Source organism: Cucurbitaria berberidis, assembly GCF_010015615.1.
Source record: "Cucurbitaria berberidis CBS 394.84 unplaced genomic scaffold K460scaffold_2, whole genome shotgun sequence".
NCBI lineage: Eukaryota > Fungi > Ascomycota > Dothideomycetes > Pleosporales > Cucurbitariaceae > Cucurbitaria > Cucurbitaria berberidis.
Window position 1 is genome coordinate 4852792 of NW_024468936.1, and position 25059 is coordinate 4877850.

General features: G+C 49.9%; 1 protein-coding gene across 1 annotated transcript; it reads right to left on the reverse strand.

Annotated features, from left to right (window-relative positions):
* Window positions 1-1507: 1507 nt before the first annotated feature.
* Window positions 1508-24148, reverse strand: K460DRAFT_309358 (nonribosomal peptide synthase). The gene is made up of 12 exons (XM_040930129.1): window positions 23663-24148; window positions 22978-23607; window positions 22608-22798; window positions 21089-22557; window positions 19489-20917; window positions 16200-19430; window positions 11878-16150; window positions 10904-11826; window positions 7622-10853; window positions 4115-7572; window positions 3949-4065; window positions 1508-3901 (listed from the first exon to the last, which is right to left on the reverse strand). Exons 1-12 carry the CDS (start codon window positions 24135-24137, stop codon window positions 1724-1726), a joined length of 21606 nt encoding a protein of 7201 aa, XP_040791300.1. The 5' UTR covers window positions 24138-24148; the 3' UTR covers window positions 1508-1723.
* Between the last annotated feature and the right edge of the window lie 911 nt (window positions 24149-25059).

A 25059-nucleotide genomic window follows, 5' to 3' on the forward strand; every position in this document is an offset into this window, starting at 1 on the left:
AAGAGATATGAATGTCAGAGTGGCTTATGTACAATAAACGTGCAATAAGTCGCACCCATTACAACAAAAGAGGGGGATTGATCGTCTGCTCATATCGGGATTAATTCGCGCACGAGACATCGCGTAGAAGTAACGTAGTAAAGCTCCTAGAAGGGCGTGTCAGTATGCAGGCATATCGCATGAGGCTCTTCATGTTTAACCGGGCAGCAGGTCACCTTACCATGGGTTTGACCTCGGCTGACCACGGCGCTAGCCTGTATAGGATATGATATACATGAGACATCACGCCTCATGGTCAGGTCAGCTTTAGCCATGGTCAGGTTAACTTTATTCATGGTCAGGTCAGTGCTAGTCATGGTCAGGTAACTTCTACACTTATGGCCCTGTAATAAATACGTGCTAGGCACTTCGTAATCTATTCAAGTACATTTACAATAATCAAACAGGTGTCGGTATGCCACCTGCTCATGGGACTGATCTCGGCGACCATGGTCAGGTAACATCTTCGACTTATGTTACAGTAACATGCCTAATCATCCTTGCGGTATATGTAGTATTATCGCAATCACCGCCTCTACAGTTTACTCAGGTCTGAGTGAGATTTGGATTTCTTTTCCGGTCTCGTATTTTCCAGCTCTAGGTTGGACCTCGGCTGTAATGGGAGAGAAGTCTCAGGTCTAGCTAGCTAATCTCATGGTGAGCCGAGCTAACTTCAGGTCAGCGAGGTCAAACCCATATTCAGTTAACATCCTCAATTAACTTTATGTTCTTGGCAGAACAATCAATAGTGGAGCCTTCCTCATTGACAATGAAAGTTACGCGCTCGATATATAACGGCCTCCTAGTAGCACCCAAGGGGTTTATTGCACTACCTCAAATCGCGAATGGGCTTGAAATGGAATGGTTGAGATCTTTTCCCCTAGCTGTCACACTATTGACATGAGACCCCGCGTCGGACACTATTCACCTATAGCGTTTGATACCTACATCAACGCCTGAATTCCGACCCGGAAGCAGCAATGTGAAGTGTCGGTGAGCTAGTGTTGCATCTGCGGCATACGGCATGAATTAGAAATCTCCAACTGGACCCGCCTTTCAACAAGCACACTAGAAAAATGCCATAATCACTTAAATATGGATGCCTTTCCTTTTCATACAATGCTTACCATACCCATCGATTAAAATTACGAAACTATAATTATCATGTCCTACTATGGCTACTACCTTAGCGAGATTGAACTAATGATATGCAGCGAATGCCATACCGAGGCGTTTGCGTGGATGGCAGAGGTTTTCGCTTGCCCTCTTTGCGGGAATAGTAAATATGTGTTTCCGATGTTTGTTGGAGAGCTCCCTACTAGGTTCGAAGACAAGAGCAATACAGAGTTTGGAGATACAGTACCAGATCGGCGGTGGGCTCTTGACTTCGAGGGGAAGGTTATTCAGAGAAGAAAGCGCAAGTTGGATGAAAGTGAGAGTGGCTAGATAATAAGGAGGAAATCTATATGTGCTCATGAAATAGGGCCATCATGCAAGTGTGGCTCAACGCCAGAGAAAAAGTCACCCATGCGCCCGCTAACCAGCGGCGCCAACCAACCAATACAGCATCAGAGCAACCGTGAATGAAAGAACATAAAGGCTTAGCGCCCGCTCACCAGCAACGCCAGCCATATGTTATGAAGGAAACCGCTAGCGCGAAGAGATCATTTTCCTCAGATGATTCTCAAGCCTTCGCACTCTCCTTACCCTTAAACCCCATCTTCCTTGCGAAAGCGCCAAATCCACTTCCCGTTCTCTCAGTCTTCACTCTCTCCGCAGTTTTTGACTTCACCTTTTCACCCCAGGGACTCTGCCTCTCCTTTTCAATCTGTTTCTTTCTCTCCACAGCCAGCAAGCTCACCTGCTCCACAAACACACTCTTATCGATCAGGTCCTCGACCCGAACCCTAAAGCCCTCATGATCAAGAATAGAGGCAACCTGGGCTAAACCCATGATGTCTCCACCAAGTTGGAAAAAGTCGGAACTTAGTTCACTTGGTGTTGGAGAGCCGTGCTCGTCATGCAAGATCTGCTCCCATGCGGCGCGGAGTGTAGTTGCAAGGGTGTTGATCTCATGCTTAGAGAGGCCGGTATCGGTTGGTAGGGCGACTGGTTGCTTCTCTGCTGCCTTGATCCGCATTTTATCGGAGTTGATGGTCGTCGAGCTCTGGGAACTAAGCTCAGATGGTGAGGGCAGGAGTGTATGCGGATCCCCCGAAAAAGCCACTGTATTTGCGCATAACATTTCGAAGACGTTCTGAGCAAACTCTGCAGTGATGGTGCTATTCGGAGAGTATGTCAAGGTGACTTCGAGTGTACTACCACCGCGGGAGGTTGAGTGGATGGAGAAGTCAGCAAAATCTTCTTGAGAGCCCACAGCGCCAACATTAAACTCGACGCCGCCTAGCTGCATCATGGGGTTCTCCTCTTGGATGTTCTGATCATGCTGGAGGACACTGGAGAAGTTGGTCCAATCTGGCCAGTCTGTGCAGTGTCGTGTAATTTCCCGGAAGCCAAGAGACTCGTATGGCATGTTGGAAATTTGTTGATCCTGAATATAGTGAAGGAGATCTAGTACGGTCCATTCTGGCCGATACACTACACGAACAGGCACCATGTTGAGGCAAGGACCGACGATACTTTCGACGTTTGCAACATTACCGTTCCGGCCAGAAATGACGTGTCCAAAGACGATGTCTGACTTACTTGCAACGCGTGCAAGAGTTGCAGCCCATGCAGCTTTCACAACGGTAGCAGCGGTGATATTGACACGTGACAAAGTAGGTACCGTGAGTGTCTGTTCAAGCGTGACTGTGCGGCCAGCGGAACGTTGGTAACTGGGACCGAAGCGGTTCACAATCTCGGTCATACTAGAACCACGCAGGATCTCTTTCCAGTGGTCATGTGCGCCAGCAACAGTTTTGGCTATTCCCTTCACGAAATTACCGAAGCTGGGAGCGGAGGAGACAGGGAGGCCGTTGTAGCCATCTTGAAGCGCGCCAAGAATCCTCGACATACAGACACCATCATACTGAGCGTGCGAAAGTCGCATGAAAATGCGGTAGCGTCCGGACTGCTTCTGTTTGGCAACAACAAATTGAATGAAGGCTTCGCCAAGACGTGGGCCATGTTCGCGGTCTTTCTGTCGTAATTTGGTAGTGAACATATCAAGGTCATCGTCTGTTTGTTGGTATATGAAATCTGGTTGAAGCTTCCGGAGTACTACCTGGAGGAATCGATCGCCATACGGAACAAAGACGGTCCGGAGGATATCAAAAGCTTGCACCATTCGGAACGCAGCTTGCTTCAATTTGCGGAGATCCAGAGGCCCGTTACCGTCAAGGTAGAAGTAGTTTAGCATCCACTTGGATTCCATTAGGGTCCCGGTAATTGCAAGCGCTTGAAAATCGGTCACAGGGAAAACGTCGGAGATGCCACCTTTGAAGACCTGTACCTTCGAGATGACGCTATCGACGTTCGGATCTCCGAGCAGTGAGATAGATTTGGGTGCAGTAACTTCTACTCCTTCCTGGATTGTTTGTGGAACTTGCGACTTCTGGCTTGACTTGCGTTGTACCTGTGGCCTCGATGGCTGTATACCGGACGCAAAGCCTTGCCATTTCTTGAACATCGTTTCATTCCTTGCTGGCTCCGGTTCAGCCGGGGGTGTACTGGGAGCCATGCTTTTACCATCGACGTTGTACTCAGAAACTACAGAACGGTAGTCATCCCAAATCGAAGATGCTTGCTTGGTGAGTCGATAAGTAGGTCTTGATGGTCCACCGGTATCCTTGCCAGTTATCGATTCGCCACCAGCACGGGACATGACTTCGTCGATGAGCTCACCAGCTACGCGAACAACCTGATTATTATGAGCGTGGATCATGAAACAATATACTTAAAGCTTACTCGAGCCATATCTGCAAAGGTTGGGTTTTTGAACACATCAGCGACGGTCATTGATAGACCTTCCTCTCTCGCAGCTCCAACTAAGCGCATCGCAATGATGCTATCACCTCCAAGTTGCTTTGTATGGTTAGCGTCTTTCTTGCAACAAGACAGGATCTAGACTTACAAAGAAGCTATCATCTTGTTCAATAGTGTCATCTACCATCTCCAACAATTCACTCCATAAGCCAAGCAGCTTCTTCTCCACGAAGTCGGGCGCTACCGATTTCGAGCCTTCAGTGGCTAAGACACCCACAGCGGCCACCATGTCGGCAGCGATTTGGATTCTATTTTCTGCGTTACTTGCAACACTCATCCGACGAGAACGTACAGAGCCTCGTATAGAACCTGTTTCGAGATTTGGTCGTCCGCGCAATGATTGGGAGGCTCTTCTGGTGAGAAATCCTGTCATCTGACTCGTCATCTGGTCGATCGTAGCAGAAGCAGGCTCTGTGGCGAGTTTGTTTTTCGCAACAATCTGGTCGACAATCTGAGGCACCATCTCACTCACGATTGATCGAATAAGGACGTTCCAGTCTGGGGTCTCAGGCGGCAGGGGGGTTGCGGGGGACAGATCTGGGAAGGTTATTCTGGGTGTTCGGGATGGGGACACGGAAGAGTTGGATGTGTAGGATGTGTTGGAGCGTGACCTTAGAATAGACGGGCGTGGCTTAGGTAGTGTAAGATGTGCCGTAGGCGCTTGGATGGCTTTTCCTTTCACGGTAGCATCTAGCTCCGCCACCGTCTGATTGACGTTGACTAGAGCCTGATCCAAGATCTTGGCCATGAGAGAGGAGACATTTTTTGCTTCCCCATCGGTTATGGCGTCACTCCAGTATGTAAATCGTACTGCTTCGTCATCGCGCGTGGCATCGATGTTTACCGTAATGGCGAACTCACTTGGATCATGGCCATCGAGCTGCTGAAACTCAATACCAGCGTTGTCGTGTGTCGAGTCATCGGTCGTGACGCGGGTTTGAATCGAGACAGCAGTGTTGAACAAAGCCTTTCCAGAGAGCCCAAGGTCATGCTGGAATTGAGCTAATGAACAGTGTTGATGCGGCATAGACTCGATGAAGTCGTTCTTCACTTGTTGAATGACCAGGAGTAGCGAAAGAGCTGGAGTCACGCTGAGTCGAGATACCAACATGTTGATGAAAGCCCCAACAGCGCTCTCTATATCATTGATCGGAACATTTCGTCCAGAGGTAAGATAACCATAGCAAACATCCGAGGAACCAACATATGAACGTAGGACAAGGGCCCACGCAGCGAGCAAAACGTTTGCGAAAGTGACATCGGTCCTCCCAGCAAGAATGTGGACCTCTGAAAACCGGTCGAAATTCATGTCTAGCGAACGTAGCTGCCGCTGCCTGGAGGTATTCTGATATGTTGTGGGGAAGTAGCATGGCCGGACGCCGCCCAGCTTGCCTTTCCAGTAATCGATCGCGTCATTGGCGGGAAGATTACGCAAGTATCTGATGTAGTTGCTGTAGAGTGGGCCCTCTTCGTTGGAAAGACTACCTTTGTATGCTTCCTGAAGATCGCGTCCAATGATTGCCAGTGACCCTCCATCAATGATAGCATGGTTAACGATGATCTTGACAACAATCTTCCCCGAGGTCGATTGTACAACCACAGCTTGATGTGGAAGTGCTGGCTTCTTCTTGCCATTAAGCTCGCTGTACTTGATCGAGTCAAGCAAACCAAAGAGCTCAGAGTCGTCGCAGGTGTACCTAATTAAACCAGTACCAGTATCTTTGATAACAATTTGGTCGAAGACACCTCCCCTGCATACACTATCAATGAATACAGTGCGCAATGCGGGATGCCGATCAACAACCTTCTTCCACGCTTCAGCCACCTTCTTCGAATCAACCGGGCCCTGTCTAGACTTCATCTCAAACGTCGTAGAGGACCAGTAAGACTCTGGATTCTTGATCTGGCTCAGGATGATGCCGTCCTGAATAGAGGAACAAGGATAGATATCTTCGACTTGGTCGTATGATGAAATTCCGATGGAAGGTAGACTCTTCAGAACGCGGTCGAGGCGGCTGTATGATTCTAGCGGTAACAACGGGAAATCAGCCATTGTAGCCTGCCACGTTTTAATTTCGGCGAGATTAGTGACGATCTCTTCAAGCGTTCGCTGGCATTCAGCGATCCACCTTCGAATGCCTTTCTGGTTTTTCATCCGGCGGTTGTACATGAAGATCAACTGCAGCTGGCCTTCGGAAACGACCGCAGAGATCTCAAAGAGCGCCATACGGGTAGTTTTGCTGCCGACGTCCGATGTCTCGTCTTCCTCGTCCTCGTCGAACTGTATCGGTTGAAACAGTGAGTCACCGGATTCCGAGGACTCTTGCCTGCCCAAATAGTTGAACAAGACTTCTATAGGCGCATGTTCAGCATAACGTTGCTTTCCATCTTCCGTCAGGAACCGATGCGTAAAATAGGGTCGGCCATTGTCGGTGACTTTCCTGCGACAATCCTTGACTTGGCGGACTGTATGTACCACGTCATCTTCTTCTTCGCCAATAGGGACTGTGATGGGGTACATAGCTGTGAACCAACCCACCGTTCGTGATAGGTCGAGATTGCTAGACTCCCACACTTCGCGGCCATGTGATTCGTTGAAAATAGTTGGAGGCTTTCGGTTGATGAAAACGCGAGAAAAGGAGTGCAGAATAGATGCGACTAGGAGATCGACTACATCTGTTTTGAGTGCTGCGTGGTTGTCAAGCGCCATGGCAGAGATATCCCTGTCGACGAAGAACTGATCTCGCTCAACGTCGCCATAGACATTATCTCGCTTCTCCATACCCCAGAATGCGATATCTGCCGGTAGTACAGAAATTGACTGTTTAATCATCGCCTCTGCTTGGTGAGACTCATTTGCATGAGCATATTGTTGCTCGCACCAAAGCTGGAATGGCAATTCTTTCTGCAGTGACACGGCTGGTTGGGAAATGAGAAGGTCCTCCAAGTCACTTAGGATGATTCCCCAACTGACTACGTCAATGATAAGATGATGAGCAGCAATGAAGAGAACCTGTTCTCCCGTTTGAAGGTTAAACAGATCGACAGCGAATACCGGTCCTTTCCCGATGTCGAGGCACTTCTGCGTAGAGGAGATGATGGCCACGGTGGCAGATAAAGTGCGTACATCATGCACCTTGAAAGAGTATGCATTGCTTATATCAGACGTGATAGACTGTTGCCACTGGCCATGATAGGTTTTGGAAAAGCGGGCGCGAAGCATGGAATGGCATTCAACAATAGAGTTGATGGCACGATTCACGGCAGTCGGTTCTACCTTCTTTGAAAGCCGCAACGTGGACGATTGGTTGAAGTGGGTGTTCTTTTCGGCATCATTAGTTTTGAAATAGAACTGCTGGATAGGCGAAAGGTCAAAGTGTTTGTCTGTCTGTTCCTTGCCGTGATTTGAAGCAGTCGTGGATTTGACGCTTTGGGCAAGATTTGCGAGAGATTTTGCGCGAAGGACCTGGTTCAAGCTGAGGGTGATACCCTCACTTCTACATTTCGCGAGGAGTTTCATGGCGGTAATGGAATCGCCGCCCAGGGCTGTGAACAATTAGTCAATGGTGTTATGTGAGAAAGGAGGCCAACTTACATAGCCATGACCTGTTCGCTTTCACAACGTCGACTGGTTTGTTCAAAACCGTAGCCCATATCTTTCGGAGGGTTGTGATGGCTGCATCTGCAGTGTTAGTTGTATCTTCGCTGGCCTCGAGCTCGAGTATCTGTTGGTAGGTGGTGTCGTCCATGCCCTCTAACCAGGCGCCAACTTGTTTCCTGTCGAACTTCATTGAAGCCAAGAACGGAATTCTAGAAACAGCGATCCATATGGTGGGAATCATGTACGATGGTACAAGATCGGAGAGCCTGTCTCTGACGTGGTTGATTTGTGAAAGTATCCCCCTCCCCACCAACAGCTGATGCCACGGCTGCTTCGTGTCGACGGCACTGCTCCACGTGCTGCGGAAGCTTAGCACTGCTGTAAGCTTCTTCTCGCAAGGCCCAGTCTTTGGCAGCTGTACGACGGCTTGCCAAACACTGTGATCGGCATGGAGATGATGTTCGATCTCACCAAGCTCGATGCGCTGACCAGCAAGTTTGACCTGGTTGTCCTTGCGCCCAAGATAATGGAGAGAGCCATCTGGGGCGTATCGAACGAGGTCACCGGTGCGATATGTACGAGACGGACCTTGGGAGAACACCTTCATGAAGCCTGGGTTCTGGACGAATGATTCAGCAGTCCTTTCAGGTTCATTCAGATATCCTCGGGCCAGGAGTGCCCCTTCCAAACACAACTCTGCGACTGCCCCCACAGGAGCAAGCTCATTGGGATCCCGCGGATTTGTCAACCAGGCTCTGCCGCTTGAAAGCATTCGGCCGATGTTTGACGGATCGCGTTGGACCGATACAAGATCATTCGTGACGGCAAACACGGCGCCCTCGGTAGGTCCGTAGCCGTTGTAAAGTTGTAGGCCTGAAGCCCACTTTTCGACAATTTCGGATGTCATTGCCTCGCCTCCGGTGACCAAAGTCTTCAGAGTAGGAACTACATGGGGACCTTCGAGAGTATTTGCGACAGAGGGGGTAAGGAACGCCCATGTCGCCTGTAGCGTAGTAATGGCAGAAGCAAGGTCTGCTGTGCGTTGTTCCTCCGAGGGAACGCAGATAGTCGCACCACACATCAGAACTGCGAGAGTCTCACCAACCGAGACATCGAAGAGAAAAGAGCAGAACTGGAACACTCTCGACGAGGGTGTTATATGGAGACCCTTGCATATCGCAGCCGAGCTTGAAACGATATTTCTATGCTCCACAACCACTCCTTTAGGTATCCCAGTGCTCCCAGATGTGAAAATAACATAGCAGATATTGTTGCTCTTTGCCGGCAACAAGATTGGGGACCGGCAAATAGGTAGCTCGCGAATATTTGCCTCGCTCACACTGAACACTCGGTCGGCCAAATTTGCGAAGCGGTTCTCATATAATGGGGAGCATAGAACAATTGAACCTTTGCAGGCTTCAATTATCTGACGGTGTCGAGAAGTAGGATATGCTGGTGAGAGCGGAACATAGCCAGCACCTGAAATGAGAATCGCCATGATGGTGACGATTGCCCAGCGTGACTTATCTAGACAGATAGGAACCAGTTGGTCTGGGCGTGCACCAAGCTCCACCAATTCTTGGGCGAACTGAGAAGCTAGATCACCGACTTCAGCATACGTGAACTCTCCATCGAATGCCGAAACCGCTATCGCGTCAGGTTGCGAGACGACCTGTTTGAAGAATAGAGCAGGTACGGTGTCATCGACGACTTTTGGCTCATACTGATTCCATTTTCGTACCAAATCCTTGTCCTGTTTGCTTAAGACGTGAACTTCGCGGACATAAATGACTGAGTTGAGTTGGGTCAGGACAGACTCTAACTGGTAGAGAAGTCGCTGGACTTCCCAAGTTGAGATCACAGTTGCATCGTAGTGTGCCATGATTTGGGTCGTCGATTTGCTCATTTTGCATTCAATCACCAGTGGATAGGTGAAAAAACCGCTCTGTTCTCCCTTATCGTAGACCGACCAGATTGAATCGGAGAGTTCTTCGTTCTCATTCTGCACGACGAGTAGATTTTGAAAGTCACAAGCGGCCGCTGTTTCGTCGCTGATTCGTTTCATATCAGACAGGCCGTGGTGCTGATAAGGGATGCGGTCCGTCGCAGTAGCAGAGATATTCCCAAGGAGATTTGTCACAGTAGCGTCGCGATTGATCTTGACGCGCGTGGGCACAGTTGTCAAGGTTGGGCCACATACATCGGTGATACCTGTTACAGCAATATCACGACCGGCGAGTGTTTCTCCGAATATAACATCATCGCTGCCTGTATATGCTGAAAGAAGTAGAGCCCATGCTGCCCGAATGACATTTGAGGCTGTGACATCGGCATGGCGACTAGGAGCAAGCTTGATGGCGTGTTGTAGTGTTTGCCCTTCGGATATCCTCTCTGAAATCGAGTGAGACTGCTGTGGAAATTGGAACGGAGTGGCTCCAGCTAGGCATTCCTTCCAAAACTTGATTGACGCATCTTTCTTTGCATCCATAAGGTATTTGATGAACTTCGTATACGGCGTCTGCGTCAGCTTCGAAGATCCCGTCTGGTATATCTGCTGGACTCGCTGAAGCATTAAGTAAATACTCCAGCCATCATATAGCGAATGATGCACAGTCCAAACAAAGAATCTCTCGTTGGAGAGTGTACGAACGATTGTGTAAGATGCCAGTCTTCCTCCAAGGTGTGAGGGTATCTGCGCAGTCTCCTTCTCGGCTTCGTGGAGTGAGGATACTTCTTGCCAAATGATGGTATCGTCTACTGGAACGACTTGTACGAATGCGCCTGACCGCATTTGGGCAATGCGTGTGCGAAGAATATCAGTTTCCTGGATTAACTTCTCCCATGCGGCCTTGAACTTGTTGATATCTACGGGACTTGGGAGCGCTAGGACGTGTTGCGCGACGTAAGCTCCAGTCTGCTTGATTGAAAGGGTGATGAGTGCGTCCTGGAGCGGACTCGTAGGGAATATGTCTTGAATATCATCCTTGGGCACACGGCATTGCTGCGCAACCTCCTGCATTACCTCTGTTTTTATGAGAGGAGGCTGCAACAGCTCAAACGGCTGTATAGCCTTCTCCAAGGTATAGGAATTCTCCGCGCGGGTGCCTATTCTGGCAAGGTCTGCAAGTTTGGGGTTCTTGAAGATATCAATGAAAGATAGCTCCAGGTGTTCAGCCTGCGCACTCGCAACGAGTCGCATCGCTGAGACGGAGTCGCCGCCGAGGCGCTGATCGTCGTTAGTCATTGTTAAATTGATTACATGCCAAAAGTCCTTACCACAAAGCTATCATCAATTCCCACTGATGATGCAGGTAGGTTGAGCACCGAACAAACTGCTTTGTGCAGCTTCTTTTCTGATTCGTTGCTCGAGTGCTTCTTATTCACCGCATTCGTCAGCCGATAGAACGCCATTGCGTCGCGATTGATGTCCTGGACAAGATTTCGCAAGCGATTCCGGTCTAGTTTCCCTGCAGACGTCCATGGCATTTTCGTAACGGGAATGAAAATAGAAGGCACCATATAAGGCGGTAAAGAATCACCAAGACCATTCTCTGTTGCCTTGCAAAGATCCCGAAGCTCCCCACTCATGGGAAGAAGTAGCTCTTCAGGAGCTGGTAGGTCGGTAGACGTTCGCTGAATTACGTCTGCGCTTTCAGATGACTGGTTCTGGATGATAGTGAAGAATACGGCTAGAGCCTTGGCAGAACTCCGGCTTGAAGGCGAGACCAGCTCGACTGCAGATTGCACATACTCCGGGAAGTTTTTCCCAACATGGAACTCGATCTCGCCCAGCTCGATCCGCTGACCGTTGAGCTTGATCTGTGTATCTTTGCGGCCTATGTAGCTGACCGACCCGTCAGAATTGTAGCGGACCAGATCACCAGACTTGTACATGCGCGAAGTTTGGAAAGTCCCATTGTCTGAAGGGAGAGTTAAAGCCCATTTAGGGTCGGCAATAAAAGCTTTGTTAGTCTTGACTTCATCATTGAGATAGCCACGTGCGACGGTAGGACCTTCGATAATCAGTTCGCCAACGCTTCCCACAGGCATTAGTTTATCGTGGTTTCGAGGATGCACAATCCATAGTCGGCATCCAGAACCGAAGCCTATGGTCCCAGGGTCCGTCTCGATCAGTTTGTGGTCAAGGGTAGACTTGTAGCTAGTGGCGGCCACAACTGCGGTTTCCGTCGGGCCGTACGCTGCGGGGTGTCAACTTTTGCATTATTTACAATTCAACTTAGATGACTTACCATTTATGAAACATGTACTATTACCCCATTTCTTGAGTATGAGACCAGGTAGGGCTTCGCCTCCGGATACGAGCGTCTTCAAACAAGGTACGCGCTCTGGCTCAATTGTTCCAAGAACAGATGGAGTCAACAGCGACCAGTTCGCTTTGAATTTACGAATAGCCCCAGCGGGATTGTTCATTCGATCATCCTCAGTAGGCACACACACACTGGCACCGACAGTGAGCGCAGAAAGGATCTCTATGCAACTGGCGTCGAAGGTATAGGAAGCAAACTGGAATGTGCGCGAGGTTGCGTTTATGTTCATACGACGCGTAAATGCAGCTGCACTCGTACAGAAAGCTTGATGTGGAATAATAGTGCCTTTCGGTTTGCCAGTTGTGCCTGATGTGAACAGACAATACGCTGCATTATCTGGGCTTGCTGTGGACTTCGGCTTCGTTCCGGCGGGAACTGAAATCTTTCGGACAGACCTTTGGTCCACGATTAGAGGCGTAGTGGCGACTTCGCTCGCCTTGTCATGGTAGTTTCGCGAACACAGCAGGACTTTGGCACCCACGTCGTTTATGAGCTCACAAAGGCGGGTTTGTGGATGCTTCGGGTCAAGAGGAACATACGCGCCGCCAGCCTTCATGATAGCTATCATGCTGACAATGGCCCATGACGACTTGTCGAATAAAATAGGAATAAAGGTCTCGGTGGTGACACCAATGGCCTGTAGATGGGTCGCTAACTGATCAGTTATTCTATCGAACTCCTGATAAGTGAAAGTCCCGTCCCAGCCTTCGACGGCCTTAGTAGAACGCGGCCTTGTGAGAGCTTGCTCATGAATGACTTCATGTACACAGCGGCGGATAGGTAGTGGAAGGTCGACATTCCAATCCATGATTTGTCGGAGGCTGCCTGAGGTAAAGATATCCAAGTTGCCGACAGTAAGAGTGTCGGCACTGCTAGTAATGATATCTTGAAGAATCGTTTGGAAAGTGTCGGCCATGTTCTGTGCCTGCACGGGGAGAATTTTGTCTTTCCAGAATCCAAAATCAACCGATATACTCTCATCAGTAACATCAGCATTAATTGTGACGGCATACTCTCCGGAGTCAGCTGCTTCCATGTTATCGTAGATAAGTGCTGTCTCTTCGGGGTCGCGGGAGAGGTTTCGTCTCTGGAACGTGAATGCTGTATTGAAAAGGGCAGACAGCTTAAGCTCATGCTGAACGTCGGCGAGTGAGCAGCCCTGGTGAGACAATGCATTCATAGAACCTGTCTGAAGAGCTTCAAGGAGGTGAGAAATGGTTGTCTCGTCCGAAAACGTGAGGCGAACAATGAGCATGTTTACGAAACACCCCACTGCTTCATCGATGTTCTTTACAGGGATGTCACGACCCGATGCCACGAGTCCGAAGGACACATCAGAGGCGCCAACGTAGCAGTGTAGGGTGAGGGCCCAGGCAAGCTGGAGAACATTGGAGAGTGTCACACCATTCCTTTTGCAGAAAGCGTAAATATCTTTGGTGCCTCCAAGGTGAATGTCAATCGACCCAGACTCGTGCGGCCTTGATTTCCCATCATTAAGGGCGGGAAAGAGGCAGGGCTCAACGCCAGAAAGATAGGTTGTCCAGTATGCAACATCTGTATCCCTAGAGCTGGATAAAATGTAGGCAATGTAGTCCGAGTAAAGCGGCCCGGCGTCGGCTCGAGATAGCCTCCTCGCGTATGCGCTAGCGAGGTCGCCGAGGATATTGGAGATGGAAGTGCCATCGTTGATAACATGACTCAGCTCTAATTTGATCCAAACTCTCCCCGACACTGTTTTGCAGATAGTCATGCGATGGGGTGGAGTGGCTTCGCGACAGTCGATTGCGGGCTGTTCCCGCAGTATGTCAGCGACTTCGATGTCAGCACAATCTTCAGTGAATTGAACCCTTCCAGCTTTATCCTTGATCACGATTTGGTCTTTTGAACCATTTTTGGCGACGCTGTCTATGAAGACAGTGCGCAGGGCGGGATGCCGATGAACGACAATTTGCCAAGCTTCGGCGAGTCTGTGTGGGTCTACAGGCTGACTGCGATCTGTTGCTTGCACCTCGAAGATAGTATGGTAGGTATAAAGTTCAGGATTCCTCGACTGCGTAAGCAGAAGTCCTTGTTGCATAGGCGATGTAGGGTAGATGTCCTCGATGTCTGCTATGGTCATGCTGGAGGGGAGTGCCTCCGTAACTCTGGACATTCCATTGTAAAGCAGAGGAAGATGCTTGAAGTTCCCTAAGCTGGGTTCCGGACGCACCAAGAGGAGTTCATCGACGGCATCGACAAGTGTCTGTTTGCATTGTGCAACCCAGGTGCGGATCTCGGCCTGGCGTTTCATATGTCGATTCCATCCAAAGGAAAGTTTGATAGCACCTTGGGATACAGCTGCTGTGATATCGAAAATCGACAAGCGAGGGACATCTTCTCCGATTTCACGTGAGTCAATGCCGTCTAGCGATGAAAACAGAGCATCTTTGCGATCCATATTCTGGAGCCTTCCAACGTAATTGAAGACGGCCTCGGCAGGCCAATGGCTGGCGAAACGAGTATGGCCTTCCTCAGTCAAATTTCGGTAGGCGAAGTAGGGACGACCTTTGTCGGGAGTTCGAGCCCTCACATCTTTTACCCATCGAATGGTGCTAACTATATCAGTTGTCTCTTCTGGGGGCACTGGAAGACTAATGGGCGTCAGAGTTGAAAACCACCCGACCGTGCGGGAGAGGTCTTGGCTAGACTTGAACGGCTCTCGGCCATGGCCCTCGTTGTGGATGGTGATAGTAGTCCTATCTGGGAACACCTTGCGGAAGGATTCGAATAATGCGGCAACCAAGATGTCAAGGATCTCAGTGGATAGCGCATCCTGGGCTCCAAGTAGAAGCATTGTGTCTCTTGTGCTCAACTGAAAGTCTTCCTCTATAGCGTCTCCGCTAACGTTGCGACTGTCTCCCATTCCCCAGTAGTCAAAATTCGTGGGTGAGATATCGCCGATAGGGAAAACCCTTTTCGCAGTCTCTTGTTTAGCTTGCGTAGACTGCAGTTGCAGCCATGCATGGTATGGAAGACTTTGCGGTGGAGGGTTAATTCCATTGAGGAGATTTTGCAGATCCTCCAAAAGAACGCCCCAAGAGACAACATCGATGATCAAATGATGAGCAACAAGAGCTATGGCTTGAGAGAATGTCGCGTTGGCTTCAAAGATATCGACTGCGAAAGTTGGCCCTTTCATAATGTCCAACGTTGCCTGGCTAGCATCGAGGATCGGGCGAAGCGTGGCATCATCGGCAACCTGTACGTGATGTTGGCGTAGCCTGAAGGACTTCTTAGTATCCTTCTCGACTCGCTGACGCCAGGTCCCGGACTCATCCCTAGCAAAGCGCCCACGTAGCATGGGATGAATCTCTACCAGTGCAGTTAATGCGTGTTTGATCTCATCCAAGTCAAAGTTTCGCGCAAGACGGAAAATCTCTGTCTGATTGAAGTGGTTATGCGCATTGCCGACAGTATCGAAGAAGACTTTCTGAATAGGCGAAACTTCGAAAGGGAAGTTGTACTCTTGCGCTTCGGAGGTTATTAGATTACGGTCCTGCGATGATGCATCAACGGTTGACGCGAGTGTAGTGATTGACTTCGAACGAATGATGTCTTGTACGCTCATGGCTAGGCCTTGCGCTCGGCATTTCGAGGACACTTGCATGGCTGCAATAGAATCGCCCCCTAAATGCAAGAATGATTGGGTGAGGCGCACGTCTTCCGAAGGTAGGTTCAAGACATTCGCGAAGATTGCCTGTAGTTTTCGCTCAACAGCACTCGCATCCGTTTGGGGGGCCCCTGAGCCCAGGGATGAGATCGCCCGATACGTGTCCCTGTCCATTTTCTCTAGCCATTGTAGTACGCATCTACGGTCCATTTTGCCCGAGGGCATCAATGGGAATTGCTGAATAGCAACCCACAGAGACGGAATCATATATGATGGCAATCGCTCACAGAGATGGTCACGAATAATAAAAATATTGAGAGAAGCGGTCTCGTGGGTAAGAATCTGCAGCTCTCGCCCCAGTGTCGTTGACGGTGGGCAATTCTGAAGTGATACGATACCCACCAGCCGCTTCGCGCAAGGCCCAGCGGTAGGTACAGAAGCAAGGGCATTCTGAATTAGATCGTCGTCCATAAGATGATGTTCGACCTCGGAGAGTTCCAGTCGCTGTCCGCGAACTTTGGTCTGCGAGTCTTTCCGGCCAAGATACTGCTGATGTTAGCGCACGATCAAGTGTTTCTCACCGATTATTACTTACTAGCATTGTACCATCCTCGTTGTACATCACAAGATCGCCGGTCTTATAGATTCGTAACTTGCTTGACAGTCGGTCAAAAAGTAGTCCTTTCGGCCACTTTACATGGGTTATGAAAGCTTGTGCTGTTTTTTCTGGGTTTTTGAGATACCCAACGCCAACAGCACCGCCCTCAAGCAACAGTTCTCCAATAGCCCCAACTGGCAAAATCGTATGATGGTTGTCTTTGGAAACGATCCAACCTTGCGCTGTCACTGCCTTGCCAAGGTTGTTCGGCTTGGTATGAAGTGTCATAACATTAGAAGTGGAAATTGCAGCGCACTCGGTCGGACCGTAGCCATTGCCAAGGGTGACACGGTCCGCCCAGGTATGTAGGTCTTGTTGTGACATCGCCTCCCCAACAAGCACGAGCATTTTGAGCTGTGGGACTTGGGAGGGCTGCATCATACGCACAACCGAAGGAGTCAACGTCGCCCAGTTGACGTTGAATTTGTTGATAACTCCTACGAGGTCATTTGTTCGGGATGCTTGATCGGGCACGCAGACAGTGCCGCCACACATCAATGTGCTAAATATTTCAATCAAGCAGGCATCAAAGGTGTATGAAGCGAATTGAAGCACTCGAGATGTTTCTGACATTTCCCATCCCGGGGCAAATGCTGTAGAACTTGTGACCCAGTGAGAGTGGTTAATCACAGCGCCCTTAGGCTTTCCTGTCGAACCGGAAGTGTAGAAAGCGTAAGCTGGAGAATCACTCTGAACATCAGGTAGTTTGTTCAGACGGGCATGGCCTTGCTCAGTGGTCTCTCGGTTGACGATAAGGGTATTACATGGTATGGACATGCATAAAGCCTCGTACTGCGGCGCGCAAAGGAGCAGTTCGGCTTCGACGTCCCCAACGAGTTCGCGTAATCGGAGAATTGGCGCTTCAAAATCCAAAGGGACAAAAGCTGCTCCAGCTTTGAGAACAGCGAGTATGGCGACGATCGTCCAACCTGATTTGTCGAAACAGAGCGGAACGAACTGCTGCGGCTTTACTCCTAGTGACACTAGATGAGAAGCAAGCCGAGTAGCCCGTTCGTCGAGCTCTCGGTACGTCATAACGCCAGTATCCCATGCTTCAACAGCAGCGGCAGTAGGCCGTACAGTGGTCTGGTCCTCCTTAATGACGCTATGGATGCATCGATTGACAACATGAACGGGCTTGCCATTCCACACAGTAATGGCTTCCTGGTCGGCGGGGTTGAGTAGACCAACGTCGTCCAAAGCTCGATCGAGAGCTTCAACAGAGTTGAAACGAGTAAGGATGAATTCAAACTGCTGCAGGAGGCGTTGAACAAGCCACGGCTCTATGACTTGGTTGTCATAGAGAGCCTCAATGTGCACGCTGTCCGGTTTTACTTGGCAGTTGAAAATGAGAGCATAACTGAAGAAGTCCGTGCCAATAGTATTAGCACTCTCCATGTTCCACAAAGCACTGTCAGCATCTTGCAAGCTGTCACCTACTTCAATTCCGAGGAAGCTTTGGAAGTCGCAAGCTACTGCCGTTTCAGAACTAAGTTTGCGAATGTGTTGTAGACCGGCGAACTGGTAAGGCAAAGAAGTCGAGGACTGCCGCTGCGTCTCTCTCAGATACTGGTGCACTGTAAGTCGACGGTTCAGCCGTAGTCGTATAGGAGCAGTTGTAATTGTCGGGCCGATAACAGACTCGATACCGGGAACGGACGCCTCTCGTCCGCTGTTTGTCTCTCCCCACAACACATCGTCGGACCCGGAGTACGTAGCCAGTAGTAAACCCCACGCTGCGCGGATCATTGAAGGAATTGTGACCTCAATACTTGGCTCTCGAGTGATGTTCACGACATGTAACAGCTGGCTGTTGGCCTCTACCCTGTGGCCCGGGGACGGTAACTTGGGAAACTGGGGGGCGGTCATGTTATCGAGGTTGGACAACCAAAACTCGTCAGACTGCTTCTGATCAAGAATAGACAGGTACTTGATGAAACGTGTGTAAGGGACCGAAGGTGGCACATCCTGTGTCGTTTTGCGATAGTAAGACTCAACCCTGCGGAACAGAGTTGCCCAACTCCAGCCATCATACACGGCGTGATGCGCAGTCCATACAAAGCAAGGCGCAACTGAATTCTCACCTACAATAGTGAATGTAGTAAGAGGAGCACCATTCTTCGCCGGGAGCTGTCGAGTTGTTTCATTGATTTCCTGGAGATCTGCTAGTGCATGCCACTTCAGCTCCTCTCGCAACACGACTTGCAGGAAGCCATCTTGCTCAGTGTATATGATACGTGTGCGTAGAACAGCCTCCGTTGCAAACACACTTTGCCATGCCTGTTTGAAGCGGTCCAAGTCGATATCGGATGGTAGGCGGTAAATAGGCTGCACGACATATGTCCCTGGATCTTTGTTTGAGAGCATAATGAGGCCTTCTTGAAGTTTGCTGCATGGGTAAATATCCTCGATGGAGTCTGAGATGACGCCGCATTCTGACGCCGCAAAATCGGTGATGCGCTGTCTTGCGTTCTCGGGAAGGAGTTCGAAGGGAGCGGTGTCACGTTCAAGTTCGGTGGTCAGCTCATCTGAGGAGAGAACAACAACAGTGGCTGCCATCTCTAGCAGCTTCGGTTGTGCGAAAACATTGGCCACATTCAGCAAAAGGCCCTCCTTTCTAGCCGCTGTGACAAGCCGCATTGCGCTGATCGAATCTCCACCAAGTCGGAAAAACGAGTCTTCTGCACCCACTGTGTCTGCGCTCACCTTCAGGACCAATGCCCATATGCGAGCCAACATACTCTCGACATGGCCTGAAGGCGCGCGGCCACTTTTGCCAGCCAAGCGAAAGGGGGTCAACTGTGACTCAGGTACTTCCGTAGCAAGCTGGCGCAGCACCTTGCGGTCGAGTTTGCCTGATGTCGTCATAGGCATGTTCGTGACGGGCATGAATATAGTTGGTACGTAGTACACCGGCAACGCATTAGCGAGGGTAACTTCTACTTGCTTTGCCACCGCCCGCACTGAATCCGTCATCTCGCTGATCAAGGGCAGTCCATGATTATTGGACGCGGCTGACTCATTGTTCAAGCACATAAAGGCTACCAGGGCCTTCGTAGCGTTGCTATCATTGAACTTGACTAACTCAACCGCGGATTTAGCACCGGACGGAAGATTGAGTTTGAGGTGGTGTTCAATCTCGCCAAGCTCGATACGCTGGCCATTCAGCTGAGGATCATTAGTGTCTGTGACGGCTGGGCTAAACGATCACATTGCATGTGCTTACCTTGACTTGACTATCTTTCCTACCCAAATACATCATTTCTCCATCTGAAGTGTATTGAACCAGATCACCGGTACAGTAGAACCTTCGTCCCTTTGGTCCCGCTGTGCATGCCCATTCAGGGTCCAGGATGAACGCCGCCTGCGTTTTCTGAACATCATTGAGATAGCCACGACTCAAAATAGGTCCTTCAAGAAGTAGTTCTCCTTTGCAGCCAATAGGCGCAAGACGGTTGCGATTATCCGGGTCCACAATCCAAGAAACACATCCGATGGCTTTTCCGATATTGGTGGCTTCGCCACCGTCTTTGAAATCTCTCCAAGCAGAGTTGATAGAGGCTTCGCTTGGGCCATACTGACCCATGACGGAAACATGCGGCCTCCATAACTCAATCAATGCTTTAGTGAGAGGTTCTGCACCAAGACAGAGGCGTTTAAGGGTGGGAACTTCCGCAGGAGTGAGTAAGGCAGCGACAGTAGGCGTGAGATCCACGATATTCACGTTCAGTCTAGCGATAGCTCCACCAAGGTCGTTGACGCGATCAGCCTCAGAAGGTACGCACACGCAGCCTCCTCTCTGAAGGGTTGTAAACATCTCTTCTAGCGAGTTGTCGAATGTGTACGAGGCGAACTGGAGCATACGAGAACCTTGACCCAGTCCAATTTTTGAGCCGTGGGCCTCCGCACTAGTAACTATAGCTGAATGCTCGAGCACGACTCCCTTGGGCCGACCAGTACTCCCACTAGTGAAGATGACGAAGGCTGGATTGTGCGGCTGGATGCTGGTACAAGCTGGTCCATCAATTGCGCTTAGACTCTCCAAGAAGGCGGAGTTGACTATTACCACGCTTGATATGAGACCCTCAAACTTTTCCGCTCGCGAGGGTGTCGTCAGTACTATTTGAGCTCCTGCGTCTTCTAAACGCGTTTGGAGAGCAGGCTTTGGATGAGTGGCGTCGAGTGGTACGGCTGCACCACCTGCTTTGAGGACAGAAAGCATAGCAACCACTGCAAGAGCGCTCTTGTCGAAACAAGTGGGTACAAACACCTCAGGGCCGACGCCCAGCTTGACGAGATGATGCGCTAGACGATTGGTGACGGCATCAAGCTCAGCGTAAGTGTAGCTGCCATCAAATCCACAGATTGCTGGGGCATCGGGCTGGGTCGCAACCCATTTTGCGAACATGTGATGCACGCACTCGTTCAACGTGGCGGGTATCACGTTCCAATTCTGGATTTGTTCCAAATGCCTTGGACTGAGATGGTCCAGTGCGGAAATACGACGTTTGGCGTTGAAGACGATATTTTCAAGGGCACGAGCGAAAGTACTGGCGACATTGACCGCTTGCGCTGCAGAGAGGTGGTCCGTCCAGTAGTCCAGATCGACCGCTGCAGCTGTGTCACCCACTTCGATATTGAGACTGACTGGATACCTAAGGCGAAATCATTAGCGAATACTCGTTTGGGCGATAGAAGAACTACAAAAACCCCCCTTCGTGTACCTTGCGTATCTTTCTTTTGCAATCTACCCCAAATATAGAGATACGCCAGGTACAGCAGGAGGTTCACTTGCATGTTTCATTTTTGGATAGGGCATTACTTACTCTGTTGGGTCGTAAATCGGCCGGACCTCCACAATTCGGAGACTGCTGTCGTCAATTTGCTGTTCCTGGGGTAGGCGGCGATAAGACAAGGCGGTATTGAACAGACTAGCGCCGGACAGCTCCACAACATGCTGGACATCAGCCAGCGCAATATGGCGATGCGGTATAGCTTCCATGTAGTCTCGCTGTACATCCTGGAGAACGTCAAGGAGACAGCGAGAGCCGTTGGTAAGATTCACGCGGCAAACTAGCGTGTTGATGATAGGGCCACACATGTCCTCGACACCATAAACCTCCTCGGAATCTCTCGCCGAGGTAAGATATCCAAATGTGACATCGTCACTTCCCACATAACAGCTCAAAGTGAGAGCCCATGCGGTGTGGAAGACGTTCGATAGCGTGATTCCATGCGTGTTACAGAAGCCTTGCAAGTCTGGCAATCCGATGCTGGTCAAGTCCATGCGGATAGAGATCAATTCCTTCTCGATCGTTCTTCCATCATGTAGAACGGGGAAGGAGCAAACCTCGCTGCCGCCAAGGTACGACTTCCAGAACTCCAAGCTACTCTCTTGAGGCTGCTTCATCAGCCATGATATGTAGTCACTATATGGCGGGCCACCCGAACGAAGCTGGCCTTCACATGCTCTCTGAAGATCAAAAACGAGCATACTCATCGAGTGGCCGTCCATGATAGCATGGCTGATCTCCAGAGAACAGAAAGTTCTCCCATCTTCCGTGTTGCAGATCGTGAAGCGATGATTGGGACAGCGACCATTGTTGTAACTGACCGAGCGTTGCTCTTCGATATGTCGAACAGCATCTAGCTCATTCTCACATTTGATGTGTACGATGTTGGCAGCTATGTCTTTGAGAACGACTTGGTTGTACAGCCCTTCCTTTGCCCCAACATTCTCGAGAAACACGGTTCGCAACGCTGGATGGCGCCTGACAACTTGACGCCAAGCGTCGACTACGCTTTCCCACAAGAGTGGGCCATTCGGAGTCTTGATCTCATGTAGCGTAGCTGCAGCGTAAAACCCAGCATCTTTTGTTTGCGAAAGCAAGAGACCCTCCTGCATACCTGAGCATGGATAAACATCCTCCACGTCGGATTCCGTGATACCCATGCCTGAGAGTCTCTCTAGCATAGAGTAGAAACTGTCCTCTGTCAATGACGGCAAAGGAAAGTCGCTCACGGTTGGTTTAGGATCCAGAAAAATAAGCCCTTGAATCATCTTGGAAATGGTCGTCTGACACTCAGAGATCCACTGCTGTATGAGGCCCTGATGTTCCATATGGCGATTGAATGTAAATGCAACCTTAAGATGCCCTTTAAAAACGAAGGCGGAGATTTCGAAAAGTCCCCAGCGGCAGGTGTCGTGACCAAAGTCCGATGTTCCGCCAGATTTTCCCGTCTCGCCAGCCATAGTTCCTAATGGCTGAAGAAGAGCATCGGGCCTTTCAAGTTGCTACCAAGAGAATTAACAAGCTTCATACGTCCAAGATTCGAGGTGCATACCTGATATTGGCCCAGATAGTTGAACAAAATTTCCATCGGCCAATGGGTCTTAAACTGCTCGCGGCCGTCTTTGGTAAGACATCGCCGAGCAAAGTAGGGCCGCCCGTTGCCAGGAATCCGCCGTTTGAAATCCTTGGTCTTGCGTACAGTTTCCGTAGGATGTTGAGAAGGCGTGACTAGAATTGGGGACACTATTTAATGTGTTAGCTAAGGCTGTTGAACGCTAGGTAGTACATATGTCTATAGTGGTTGCTGGCAATTATCACGATGTACACACGAGTGGCCAATTGCAGAGTTTACAGATGACAAGGTATAAAGCAAGATACAAAGTCTCGAAACTCTAGGGAATATGGGGGGAAAGACGACTTACATGCGGTAAACCAGCCGACCGTACGAGTGATATCGATATCTGCGCTCCAAGGCTCACGTCCGTGACCCTCGTTAAATATAGCAGGCACAGGTCTATCGGTGAAAACGTGAGACCAGGACTGAATCAACGACGCGAGCAGGACTTCTACTGGTTCCGTCTTGTAGGCGGTATGACAGGTAGTCAAGAATGCAGAGCTGAGATTCGTGTCCAGTTCAAAGCTAGCGTGACCAGCATTGCCGTATGTGTTATCTTCGTGCTGGATACCCCAGTACGAAAAGTCTAGCGCAGGAACATTGACATGTGGAAGAACCTCGTCCAGTTGAAGAGTCTCTGCATGCTCGCTCTGTAATTCAGCCCATTTCTGGAATGGTAGAGCAGGCGCAAGTAACTGTCCGCCTTTCAGTATCTCTTCTAGTTCTTCCAGTAGCAGTCGCCACGTGACCAAATCAACAACAAGGTGGTGACCGGTGAGGAAAGCGTATTGCTCGTTACCGAAATCGAAGAAATCGGCAGCGAACAAAGGGCCATTACTGTGATCAAAGCACTGCTGCGAGTCTTCAATCAAGGCGTCAATTTCACCCTGCGATGAAACAGTAGAATGTCGAAAGCGATGAGAACCCGCGATATCATCTGAGAAGTTAGCACCAAGCCGACGGTTATAGGTGTAGATCGAAGATTGACTAACTTGTGAGACGCTGCTGCCAGCCTTGCTCTTCCGAGAATGAGAAGCGTGCACGCAACATAGAATGGCGGGAAATCAATTGCTCCACTGCTGATTGGAACTGTTGCGCAGCCGTCCTGCGCGTTACTCGAAGATAAAATGATTGGTTGAAATGTCCGTGTGTATTCGGTCGCTGGAAATAGAGAGACTGAATTGGCGAAAGATCAAATTCTTCATCGAAGTATTCTTCGTGCTCATAAGAGGAGCTTTCGACCTCTTTGACAGCGTTCGCCAACTGGATGATGGATCGACTCCGCAGGACTTCCTGTACGCCGAGACTCATACCTTCCTTGCGGCATTGGCCCACGACTTGCATCGCGGAGATGGAGTCTCCGCCAACTGAGAGGAATGGTTGATCGAGTGCAACACGTGGCAGATTCAAAACATGAGCCCAGATTGACTGGAGACTCTCCACGTGACTAGTGTCTTCAGGCTCCATTTCGACAGGTTGCTCTTCACTGTCTCAATATGGAGTAAGCGAAAGACAACCTAGTAGTCTAAACACTGCGAGGACAAAAGGATGGATGGTTTGATGATGAGAACAAATCGTAACCCGAAATTAAGAACTTGTCGAGGCATTCAAACCTAGGGACGAAGGAATAAACGTACCGAAAGTGGATGCAAGGTATTGGATCAAGCTGTATGTCAGCAACAATGTAGCAAGGGCACTTACTATAATTTACGATGCCAAGAGTCAAGAGACGTGTAAGAGACACAGTACTGAGTTTTATGCAGTTCGTGAGGAAGGAAAATTGCTAGTAGAACTATTATGTCTCCAGCACGAGAAACTGCTGGGGATAGAAGAGCTCAGGAACCGTGAGATGAAGACAAGATCAGCGAGTTCTTCTACTGTCTAGGGTTGCCCCTCGAATCTAAGGAGGTGTCCACTTGAGGAACGAACAACGATCCAATCCCTCACTTGGCTTTCGATGAAATCATTGTTGGGTTATTCTCGTGTTCACTAGCCAGCCACGAGCATCGTTTGTGGCAAGCGGTGCCTGCGGACGAGCATTGTGGTCCACCATCTTAAAGCGCTAGACTTATAGCCTGTTTTCATCTATTAGGATATGACCATCGTAAGATCTGCAAGGTTACAGTCTGGAAGAAGTGCAAGGGTGCTGGATTTCGAAAAGTGGCCATCGCGTATTCGAGCCGCGTCGTGAGAGACCACGACGCTAGCGGTAGGAGTATCGTGGCATTATGTGTTTAATCAACGCGACGCAGAGACTGGCGGCTGTACTAGTTGCATATTGTGGCGTGCTGAGACCCAAGCCTTGCAGAAAATGAGGGCTGAGGTTCTGACGCGCCCGCGATGCCAGGCCGGTCGCTTAAGCTGGTCAGGTGATCAACACACGCACTAA

Excerpts from the sequence above, each read along its gene's own strand:
- K460DRAFT_309358 (XM_040930129.1), bottom strand. The coding sequence starts at position 24,137 with ATGGAGCCTGAAGACACTAGTCACGTGGAGAGTCTCCAGTCAATCTGG. Across the intron at positions 22,558-22,607 it reads ACTATCTGGGCCAATATCAG|CAACTTGAAAGGCCCGATGC; the intron begins GTATGCACCTCG and ends TTCTCTTGGTAG. Across the intron at positions 3,902-3,948 it reads CCTTTGCAGATATGGCTCGA|GTTGTTCGCGTAGCTGGTGA; the intron begins GTAAGCTTTAAG and ends CATAATAATCAG.